Here is a 12104-nt window from a genome sequence, read left to right as displayed (position 1 = left end):
AATGTAAAGTAATACATCTAGGAACAAGGAATGCAGGCCACACTACAGAATGGGGGAGCGTATCCTGGAAAGCAGTGACTCTGAAAAGCATTATCGGGTCATAGTAGAGAAGTAACTCAGCACAAGCTCCCAGTGCAATGCTATGCCAAGAAGGGCTAAAGCTATCCTCAGATGTATCAACTGGGGAATATCGAATATGAGTAAGGAGGTGATTTTACCTCTGTACAGAGCACTGAGAGACCAACACTGGAATACTGCCTCCAGTTCTGATGTCCACATTTTAAAACAGATGCTGAAAAACAGGAGACTGTGCAGAAGAGAGCTACAAATGTTATTTGAGGGCTAAAGAAAATGTCTGACAGCGAAAGACTTTAACTTACCAAAAAGATTGAAAGGTGACTTGATTCAAGCATATAAGTACTTTCACAGGGAGAAAATAGCAAATACTAAAGGGCTCTTTAATCTAATGGAGAAAGACATAAGTACCACTGTCTGGAAGCTGAAGCCAAACAACTTCAAATTAGAAATTAGGCACAATTTTTTTTGAAACGGTAATGGTGACAAATCATTCAACAACCTACCAAGGCAAGTGGTGGATTCTCCATTTCTTGGAGTCAAGTCAAGACTGGATATCTTTCTGAAAAATCTGCTTTCACCAAATAAAGAACATAAGTTATTGGGCTCAAAACTGGGTGCACAGTAATGGCCTGTGACATACAGGTCAGACTATGAATTAATGATGCCTTCTGGCCTTAAACTTAAGAAACGACTGCATACTTTGCCGAAGATAGATCCTTCAGGATAAGAAGTGCCATAGAACGAACGATTAATAATTGAACATCGATAATACTTAACACCCCACAAAGCCCAGCAGATACTTCATGAGCAAATTCAGTGCTAAGAGGCTTGTGTTTCTCAAAACATCACAAGAGTGATTTTTAGATCGCTTTGATTCTCAAAATTTCAATGTTTCAACCCTACTCTTGGAACAACAAGCTCAGTGTTTAAAAATTGGCTCCTTTTCTCAGCTACACAGCACACTCAAAAGGGACAGACGCTGAGCTTGTCCATACCTGTTTGAGCAAAGGACTATGGCTATGACTATAGCATCCCATACGCCCTTATATTGCCTTGCCCCCTCCCCCCCCCCAGCACCACCACCACCACCACCACATTAAACACAGCAAGTACACTTCCGGAGACTCCGAACACAGAAATAATTTTCTACCTGATATTAGAGCCAAAATATACAGAGCTACTCTGCTTGTATGTGGTGTGAAATTGCCTTGGTGCAATGCAGACGTAGAACTCCAATAAAGCATGGCACTTCCAAAAGCAAGACCCCATTCTTACAGTTAAGTGGCCCTGGGTCTGGTGCAACACAACTTTTTTTTAATTTGAAAAGTTAAACTAGAGCTGACAGTTTAGTTTCTAGTTTGACAGCACTGTCGACTTAAATACTGCCTATTAACATTATAGGTACAGCACAAGCAAGGGCAAGTATTCCCCTACACATGAGAGCTACTTTACTGTAATAAATAACAGTCGAACAGTGTATCCCTGGGGCTATAGCAGCCAATTGCTACAGTTTCCCTCTGAGGAAGGGCCAGCACATTTTATGAAATAAGTCATATTTGGCAGCAGCACAGGGATACCACTGCAGTCCTTTCAGACATATTTTTATTAAAAACAAACCTGCATTTATAGTTCTATAAAAGTGTTTCATACTGCAGGAAACGCATCACAGCATATCAAAACTTGGGGAAAAAACCTATCAAAAGGGGATAGAGGGATGTTGCAATGGAAGTCTCTGAGAAGAAAGCACAAAAGACAAATGTAGCAGAAGGCTATAGATGAAACGGGGGTAGTGGAGGATTTACATATCCAGTTCCTCATCCTACTGGAGACTGCAAAACACACACACAGGGAAGCACATCCAACTCTCTGTATCTAAACCAGCATCAACATTTTATTGTTACATTTCAAAAGCAAATGGGGCAAAAAACAGTTACAAGGCATCAGCCCAGTGCACCCTAGATCAGACCTTCTGCAGTTTGAAGGGGCAGCAGGTCTTGTCATCACACCGTTTTGATATAAAATCCTGGAGATGCAGCACCATGATGTTGTGGTGAAGAAGAACATAAAACAGAAACAAAGGAAAGGGTAGCTCTACTTCTATCTTTATCTTTCTGGACGGGTCATCCCTGGCCTCGTTGGCACCATCATGGGCCTGGAGGGCGGTCTCATCATTGGAGGGCCTGGCATCATCGGCATGTGTCCTCCCATGGGCGGCCTCATCCCAGGAGCTACAACACAGCAGAAAAATAGAAAGCAGCAGAACAGGCCGATTAGGCACCAGTTCAAAACAGTTTGAAAGAGGCTGAACTTAGTCACTCCGCTGAGAAATATCTATTTTCTAATTGTAGAAAGAATAAAACAATTGATCTGCAAGTCTGCTGGATACAGGGAATAAGTTTTCCTGAGAGGGTCTAGTGATTATAGGACTGGGAGCCAGGACTCTAGGGTTATGTTTCTAATTTTGATATAATAGTTTATCCACCTATAAGATAATGATAACTTAATTACTTTACAGAAAGGTCAGGAGATTAATGTTTAGAAAGTGCTTTGAGATCCTCTGCTGGAATGTGCAATAGAATGGCCAAATAACTTACTTCTCGTCTCTTTGCATGACAGCATTATCAGAAAGGAAAGCTTAAATCATTGCAAACACCAGATCTTCTGAGAACACTTGAATAATTGATTCAACATGATTTGCCATTTACACCTCTCACAAGGACAAGCATTGTACTGCCTGCCAGCCGGTTAGTCTGAGATGTAAAGTCCACTCTTTATGCCCCTTATTGAGCTCTTAATTGGTTGATGCTTCTCTACTACTGACAAGAGCATCACAAAGGACACTGCACCACTGCTGATGTGTAGTTTTATTCCTTGGATCCGACTGTAGAAATACTCACTGAATCCAGACATGCTGTATGACAAGCCTTCCTGTGCCAATATCATCAGTACAGGGATGGAACATAATGTCCTTTTGATTTTTCCTTTACCAATTTCATAACTCTTGTAAAACACTTAATATTTGTGGGTTTACATTCCTTGGCAACACCCCAAAAGATTTCCAATTCTACAAAACTTCACATAATACGCTGCAATCTCCACCTATCACTAAAATATATCTACCCCAGTGCAGACACTACTTAACAGTGCATGCAATTTAACACTACACAAATTTAGCATATTAAGTTAACAATTAGGGCTGTCAATTAATCTCAGTTAACTCAAGTGATTAACTCAAAACAAAGTAACTCAAGTAAAAAAAATTAATCATGATTAATTGCAGTTCTCATCACACTGGTAAGCAGTAACAATACAAATTTTAATTAGTTATAAATATTTTTGGATGTTTTTCTACATTTTCAAATATATTGATTTCAATTACAACACAATAAAAAGTGTACAGTGCTCACTTTATATTGTTATTTTTATTACAAATATTTGTACTAAAGAAAGAAAAAACAGTATGAGCTGCATTAAAAAATACAAGTACTGTAGTGCAATCTCTTTATCATGAAAGTGCAACTTACAAATGTAGAATTTTTTCCACATTAACTGCACTCAAAGACAAAAGAATGTAAAACTTTAGAGCCTTCAAGTCCACTCAGTCCTAATTCTTCTTCAGCCAAATGCTAAGGACAAACAAGTTTGTTTACATTTACAGGAGATAATGCTGCCAGCTACTTATTTACAATGTCACCTGAAAGTGAGAACAGACATTCACATGGCACTGTTGTCGTGGGCATTGCAAGGTATATTTAAGTCCCAGATAAGCTAAATGTTTGTATGCACCTTCATGCTTTCACTTGTCAATTGCACTACTTTTTGTTTGCTTACTCTGTTTTTTTTACAGTGCAAATATTTGTAAAAAAAATAATAATATAAGTGAGAGCTCTACACTTTATGTGTTGTAATTGAATTCAATATATTTGAAAATATAGAAAAATATTTTAATTTACTATAAATTTAATTGGTATTCTATTATTGTTTAACAGTGTGATTTAAACAGCGATTAATCTCGATTAATTTTTTTTAATCTGGTGATTTTTTTTTTTAATTGTTTTGACAGCCCTATTAACAATACTGTTTAAAATACTTTAAAGATCTCGAACAAAAAGGTTATGGGGTACCAGGTAAACTGTATCCAGTATTTACTGCAGGGAAAAATTAGGGAGATAATAAAATTATCAGCCAAAATTTGACCTCAACACAAGGATTATCAGATACTCTTGTCACTAATGCCAATTTAATAACCAAAAGCTAAGGACATCAGTTTTACCACTCATCTGAAAGACAGCTTTCTCTAACACCACGCAGAGGCCAGTGGATCAGTACGGACTCTGAGCGCAAAGGATCACCTACTGAAACACCACCACAACCTGAAGACTTTGGCCATTTCCCCATCCACTACTGACCTAGCTCAACTGTTTAGCAAGAGCTGATTAGATTTAATCCTGAAGTTCAAGTGCCCACAAGCTAGTGTGTGTCAATAAATTTAACACCCAGGTACTCCAATGGCTTACAGAGAATATTTTCCATTGACTATCATATACAGACATTCACTTTGCTGTGAATCAAGATATTAACAAACAACTGGAAACATCTCAGTCAACCTGCTAATCTAACCCTGCAGTACTCAATTATAAAGAAAAACTAGAAATTAGGTATTTCTGCAGGCTGAAACTTACCAGGACCAACTGGCATCATTCCTGGAGGAGGTGGGCCCATCATTGGCATCATTGGAGGTCCACCCATATGGGGAGCTGGCATCATACCAGGTCGTGGAGGACCAGCTGAAAGAACATGTATAAAAACTGATCACACACATCTACATGAATTAGTGTGTCATGCTAGCCAAAGTCACGTGGAATCCTACTTAACTTGTAAACTGCTGAAGATAGTCACTTTGTATCTTGTACATTCTCTTACAATAGTGTACAAACATCCCTTTTCAATTTTAGTTCACTTTTCAGCAGCCAAGAAATTAGTCAATCACCTGCTGCTGCACATCTAATAAAAAGGACCAAATCTCCCCTGCAACAGGGATAAGATCTTTAGCTAATAAGGAGCCATTTCCCAAATGGAATGCAGAGCATTTTAAATAGTTTCTCTTCTACTTCAAGAATATGAGTGGTGTAAGTGGCTTCATTAGAGATACAGTAAAAAAGCTAGCAAGCAAATGAAGGAACAGTTATTTTACAGGCAATTTCATGTAACACCACTATGCAAAACGTTAGAATGAAACTGCTAAAAACCCTCAAGATTATTCAAAGCTATTAGAGGACTCACAAAGAACTCCTTTACATTTTCATCATCAGGCTCAGGGAAATTCTGAGTTCACAAATGACTTTGTAATATTTTAAATCAGAGGACAATTCCAGCAAAGTCCTAGTGAATAAGAAAGCGAGCAGTAGCCAGCGAATAAGTATAATGCTGGCATGCTACTCAGAACATAAGAACTCAACATTCATACTTACGCATATTGGGAGGAGGGGGGATCATGGCTCCCGCAGGAGGTGGAGCAGAAAAAGGAGTAGGTGGGATTTTGCCTTGTTGAAATGCAGCCGCTACATTAGGAAATAAGGGGAAACAGTGATTAATTTGTCAGTAGGACTATTATACCATTCTTACAATATGAGTTTCCCTCCCACCTCAACTCTCTCCCAAAATATAATGATTTACATCATGCTGAAATCACACATGGTCAGAGATGCCCGAAAGCTGCAGTACTGGCTGGACTCTTCAACATGTCCCAGCCTCAATACTACTTCTACTGAGGTGGAAGTACACACTGCATGCCTTTTGCCTTCTTAAAAGGATTTATGGTGAACAGTGAGATGACAACATTTATGGACACCAATTGTGTAAGTTAACGAAAACTAGAGCAGACTACGAGGAACTTCACATTGTTAACTGAATGAGAAGTGGGATAGCACATGAAATTCCATGCTGACAAATGCAAAGTAATTAACACAGGAAAGAAAACATCAACTACTCATACACACCACTGGATTCTAAATTAACTTCAAATGGTCAGGGGAAAAACACGGGCATCACTACATGAACACCTCTGGCCAATGTGTAGCGATGGTCAAAAATATCAGACAAAGGGCTACAATGGATATAAAGAATAGAACAGAAAATACTGACAGTATTATGCCTCTTAAAATCAATTATAAACACCCACTTGGAATACTGTGTTCAGTTCTAGTGACCTTCTCTTAAAATGGATATAGCCGAAAGAGATTGTTCAGAAATAGGCAATGAAAGGCATAGAAAGACTTCCCTATGAGAGAAGACTGAAGAGACTGAGATTGTTTAGAGAGGAGACAAAGTAGAGGAACATAACAGACGTAGCAAAATAATTAATGGTATTGAGAAGTGAAATTTAGCAGTTGTATTTACTCCCAAAATACAAGAACAAAAGGGACCTTCAGCGAACATCAATAGCAACATATTTAAAACTAATAAAAGGAAACACTTTTTTTTAAATCCCAGTGTATAATTAGCCCATGGAACTCATTGCCATTCAGTACATAAATGAGGCCAAGAGACCAGTATGATTCAAAAGCCAGATTCGACAGTTACATAAGTAACTTTTACAGTTAAATTAGATAAGACAAAACACAGGAATATAAACCCTTATGTTTAAGAACGCAAGCTAACCACTAACTGCATAAAATGCGCAAAACCTTTAACTCCTGTTGAAATTACTGGGAGTAGAGGGTGCTAGGCAACTTGCAGAATTAAGTCTTTAGAAAGGCAACAATCATGGGGAACCATCAAATCCACATGAAAGATGAACCAAATAAATCCCTTCTATCCTAGGGGTTGTGCACGCTTACAGTTCTGCAGCGGCACCGCAGTAGTGATTCGTGAAAATGCTAGCTACGTTGATGGGAGAGCTTCTTCGGCCAGCATAGGTACTCCACCACATCAAGAAGCAGTAGCTATGTTGATGGGAGAAGCCTTCCCATCAACATAGCACTGTCTACACCAGTGTTAAGTCAATATAACTATGTTGCTGATGGGTGTGGATTTTCCACACCGCTGAGCTATGTAGTTATACTGATATAAGTTGGTAGCAGAAACCAAGCCCTAGAGAAAGGGAAGAGTAAATTCAGGTATAGGAACAGTGTCTTGGCTCTTCCACAATAGGAGGAAGCTCAGAAGATGTCCTTCAGATCTGTGGCAAAAGGACTATTAGAAGTTGCTGATATAGTAATCTGTTTCACAATAAGGGCTTGGGACGTGGTAATTTAGGATAATATGCCATTAGCTTTCAAAAGGGATCTCCAATGAAGTAGATGGAGAGTTATGCTTAAAAACCTGAGCTGAAGATGACCCTTAAAACTAAGGGCCTACCAATGCAGCCACCCCTCATGTGAAACCCCATCAATTGTAAGCGAAGTTCCATCCACGGAGTAGCTACGTAATAAAGTTCTATATTACTTTCCTGTTCAGACCCACAAGTCAGGACCTTCAGTATTAGAATTTACTTCTATCCAATGCAACAGGACAGAGGCAGGAGGGAACCTTTTAAGTGAAATGATCTAGATTATGGGGTGAATTTTCTTACTTGTTTTATCAATCAAGCTCTGAGCTTGTTCTTCCATCCATTTCTGATAGTAATCTTTCACATTCTCTTTGTGTTTCCGACCACTGCAGTGGGTCTTTCTCACAGATGGCTGCAAAACAAAGAGATGCTGTTGTCCATGCACTGAGCATACGCAAGCCAAAGATCTACCTCAAGTTTACATAAAACTACCACAACTTGCAGTCAAGAAACACACACATAGGTTGAGTGGCATACACCAGTGGTTCTCAGCCTTTCCGGACTACTGTACCCCTTTCAGGGGTCTCATTTGTCTTGTATACCCACAAGTTTCACCTCACTTAAAAACCACTTGCTTACAAAATCAGACATAAAAACACAAAAAAGTGTCACAGCACACTATCAGGGCTCGGGGCTTCAGCAGGAGCATGACTGAAGCCCCAAGGCCCGGCAGGTGCGCACCAACTCTCAAACTTCTGAAGATTGTCATATGTGGCTCAGGGGGTCAGTAAGTTTGGCCAGCCCGGTATAGTATACAACGCAGCATAAACAAGTCATTGTCTGCATGAAATTTTAGCTTGTACTGACTTCACTAGTGCTTTTTTTGTTGTTAAATGAGACAAATATCTAAAAGAGTTGATGTACCCCATGAAAGACCTCTGCGTACCCCTGGTTGAGCACCACTGGCATATACAGTCCGATGACCGATACAGTCCAATATCTGTGTTTGGAAGCTAAAGAGCTCTACATCTAGTTTAAATATTTATAAGTTTGTTTCCTATGATGTGAACAATGTAGTCGTCCCCAATATGCTCATTGTGATACTAACTGGATATATTAACTTGCATGACACTAGCAAATCTATAAGAACCCATGAATCATCATATGAGAGGTACAGCTTATATGGAAACATAAATCTTGCATAAAACTTAACATTTAATATTTTGAGGTGGTTTCATTTTGGTAAGGAAATATTCTTTTCAAGCCTGGTAACGTCATTTTAATAGAAGGCAAGATGTTTGACTTATCGTTCAGTTCCAAAATAAAAGTAGGAGTAAATCTATTGTTTCTGAGAGGGAAAGATAAATGTTCAAACTTATTTTTTATGTTGCTGTTGGATGAATGTTGACAGACATTTGACAAGGTAATAGCTTTCCACAGATCAATGCAGTCACACCACATCATATTGGGCCAGCTCACCTCTCCTCATCGATTGTCTTCCTTTTAAATAATCAAACCTGCTAAAATTGTACCATTCAGTCTCAAGGATAACGGTGCCTTTACCCTCCAAGCTACAATGTTATGTTTACGAAAATCTCTCAGATGTATTATCCCTAAAGTAAATATATATTTATGTAACAATGTACCGAGTACTATCTTTTCAAATCAAAACCCACACTCAAAAGGTATGAAAGCAAAGAGTTTGGCACTTACAGAGTCATGGGTGAGGTATGTGTCACAATAGTCACAATAAAACCTGGAGAAAAGAAAAAAAATGTTTTAGAAGCTGGGGGAATTACTTATGTCCAATACTTCAGATCTGTACAAGATTAAAAAATACACATTTTCAGTTAGAAACAGTTACTTCTAGAAGTCAAACAATAGTCATTTACTTTGACAGGAAAAAAATTGAACCTTTTAGTTTTATCCTTGCTTAATCCAAATATATTTCTGTCTCATAAATCTAAAAAGTTCATTGGGGCCTCAATCCCACAAGGAGAGCTGTATGGGCAGACCCTTCTGCTCATAGAATCATAGGACTTGAAGGGACCTTGAGAGATCATCTACTCCAGTCCCTTGCACACATGGCAGGACTAAATATTATCTAGACCATTCCTGACAGGTATTTGTCTAAACTGCTCTTAAATATTTCCAGTGATGGAGATTCCACAACCTCCCGAGGCAATTTATTCCAGTGCTTAACCATCCTGACAGTTAGGAATGTTTTCCTAATGTCCAACCTAAACCTCCTTTTCAGCAATTTAAGCCCATTGCTTCTTGTCCTATCCTTAGAGGTTAAGCAGAACAATTCTTCTCCCTCCTCCTAATAACAACCTTTATGTACTTGAAAATGGTTATGTTCCCTCTCAGTCTTCTCTTTTCCAGATTAACAAACCCAGTATTTTCAATCTTCCCTCACAGGTTATGTTTTCTAGACCTTTAATCTTTTTGTTGCTCTTCTCTGGACTTTCTCCAATTTGTCCACATCTTTCCTGAAATGTGGCACACAGAACTGGACACAATACTCCAGCTGAGGCCTAATCAGCACAGAGTAGAAAGGAAGAATTATGTCTCATGTCTTGCTTACAATATTCCTCCTACTACATCCCAAAATGACGTTTGCTTTTTTTGTGACAGCGTTACACTGTTGACTCATATTTATCTTGTGGTCCACTATGACCCCAAGACCCCTTTCCGCAGCACTCCTGCCTAGGCAGTCATTGCCCATTTTGTATGTGTGCAACTGATTGCCCTTTCCTAAATGGAGTACTTTGCATTTGTCCTTATCGAATTTCATCCTATTGACTTCAGACCATTTCTCCAGTTTGCCCAGATCATTTTGAATTTCAATCCTAGCCTCCAAAGCACTTGCAACCCCTCCCAGCTCGGTATCGTCCACACACCGTGTAAGTGTGCTCCCGATGCCACCATCCCAATCATTGATGAAGACAGTGAACAGAAGCGGCCCCCGCACTGACCCCTGCGGGACCCCCCTTGTTATGCCCTCCCAGCATGCAGCAGTCCACCGGCGTCCCGGGCATCCTTTTTCAGGACCGGGCTGTAACTAGTTTGCTTGGGCCGTTCTGCCCTCCTCCCCCGTCCGCCTCAGCCACCCCCCTCCCTCGCTGCCCCCTTCCCCAGAGACCCCCCCCCGCCCCTCCATCACTGAGAAGCCCCCGCCCCCCAACAGCCACAGCCCCTCCCCGTCTCCCGCCGCTCCGGGCCCCGCCGTCACATCCCTGCTCCCCCAGGCGGCCCCCGCAGGCCCTGGCGCCTGGGCAGCAGCAGATCCGGGGCGTGAGGGAGCGGGTGGGGGGTCCCCAGCCGCCTCCCCACCGTCCCGCGGGGGCCCCGGCCCAGCCCCACTCACTTGGGCATGTTGCTCCGGGTCCCAGGCGCCGTTAGCAGGAAGTGAGACAATCAGGACGCGACTGCTTCCCGCCTCCTGAGCGCTTCGCTTTGAACCTCCCTCGGCACCCGTAGTAGTGCCTGCGGCGCTCTACGACTGTCTCACCGGGCGCGGGCGCATTGCCGGCCGGGACTTGTAGTTTTTCCCCCGTCGCAGGCTCCTATGGTGGCTCGTGGGGGTCAAACGCGATCAACACTTCAACACGTTGACCCCATGCTACACTGTCCCTTCAAAATTCCCCCTCTCTTAAGCACCCCCATGCTGCTCCCTCTATATCAGTGTCTCTCAGCGTTTCCTGATGACTGTACCCCTTTCAGGAGTCCGATTTGTCTTGTGTACCCCTAGTTTCACCTCACTTAACAACTACTTGCTTACAAAATCAGACCTAAAAATACAAGTGTCACAATCACTAGTACTGAAAAATGGCTGACTTTTTCATTTTTACTATATAATTATAAAATAAATCCACTGGAATATAAATATTGCACTTACATTTCAGTGTATAGTATACAGAGCGGTATAAACAAGTCACTGTCTGTATGAAATTTTAGTTTGTGTTGCCTTCACTAGTGCTTTTTAGCCTGTTGTAAAACTAGGCAAATATCTGGATGATTTGATGTACCCTCTGGAAGATCTCTGCATAGCCGCAGGGGTACACATACCCCGGTTGAGAACCAATGCTTTAAAGATTAATCTTTACATTTCACACCTCCTAATTTGGCCTCAATCAGCTTTGTCATCAGATAGATTATTAGAACATTAAATAATATAATTGAAAGAATGTATCCCTGGCGTCCTTCTGATTCTACTGAAAACCAGTCTGTAATACAATTGTTGACCCTCACACAGCTAAATGCACTGTGGTGCAGTTCGACACACTAAATCCTCAGGCACCCCGTACTGATATAGCATTATCTACAGTGCTGACTGATGTACTGATTCAAAAGTGGCTGTAAAGTCTACAAACACCAAGTTAACTTCATTTTGTCTCTCTAGTTGTTTTTCAGTAACATTCAGCAGAGCATACATAGCTTGGATTAAAAGAAAAGGAGTATTTGTGGCACCTTAGAGACTAACAAATGTATTTGTTAGTCTCTAAGGTGCCACAAGTACTCCTTTTCTTTTTGCGAATACAGACTAACACGGCTGCTACTCTGAAACATAGCTTGGATTGTAGATTGACCTGTGAAGACACCACATTGGTTATACAGGTTGTCTCTTATATTGGGATTGAGACAGTATTTCGGTTGCTTGAGTAGTCTGATCATTAACACCTTCCCTGGGACTGGCAAGCAGCATTATGCCCTTATAGTTTGAGCAAGGTGATCACTCTTCTTTATTTAAATA

General features: G+C 40.7%; 1 protein-coding gene across 1 annotated transcript; it reads right to left on the bottom strand.

Annotated features, from left to right (window-relative positions):
- Positions 1-1949: 1949 nt before the first annotated feature.
- On the bottom strand, positions 1950-10869 carry SNRPC (small nuclear ribonucleoprotein polypeptide C). The gene is made up of 6 exons (XM_007063498.4): positions 10719-10869; positions 9062-9104; positions 7652-7760; positions 5550-5639; positions 4761-4865; positions 1950-2306 (listed from the first exon to the last, which is right to left on the bottom strand). Exons 1-6 carry the CDS (start codon positions 10724-10726, stop codon positions 2182-2184), a joined length of 480 nt encoding a protein of 159 aa, XP_007063560.1. The 5' UTR covers positions 10727-10869; the 3' UTR covers positions 1950-2181.
- Positions 10870-12104: the final 1235 nt, after the last annotated feature.

The sequence above is a fragment of the Chelonia mydas genome, chromosome 21, assembly GCF_015237465.2.
Source record: "Chelonia mydas isolate rCheMyd1 chromosome 21, rCheMyd1.pri.v2, whole genome shotgun sequence".
NCBI classification, from domain to species: domain Eukaryota; kingdom Metazoa; phylum Chordata; order Testudines; family Cheloniidae; genus Chelonia; species Chelonia mydas.
The sequence above is the reverse complement of the archived record's forward strand: the minus strand, read 5'-3'. Positions and strand labels throughout refer to the sequence as shown.

What these genes read in the sequence shown, in the direction of transcription:
- SNRPC (XM_007063498.4), bottom strand. An exon ending in CATACCTCACCCATGACTCT is followed by an intron (nt 7,761 to 9,061) that starts GTAAGTGCCAAA and finishes TTTGTTTTGCAG; the next exon opens with CCATCTGTGAGAAAGACCCA. An exon ending in CCCCCCTCCTCCCAATATGC is followed by an intron (nt 4,866 to 5,549) that starts GTAAGTATGAAT and finishes ATGTTCTTTCAG; the next exon opens with CTGGTCCTCCACGACCTGGT.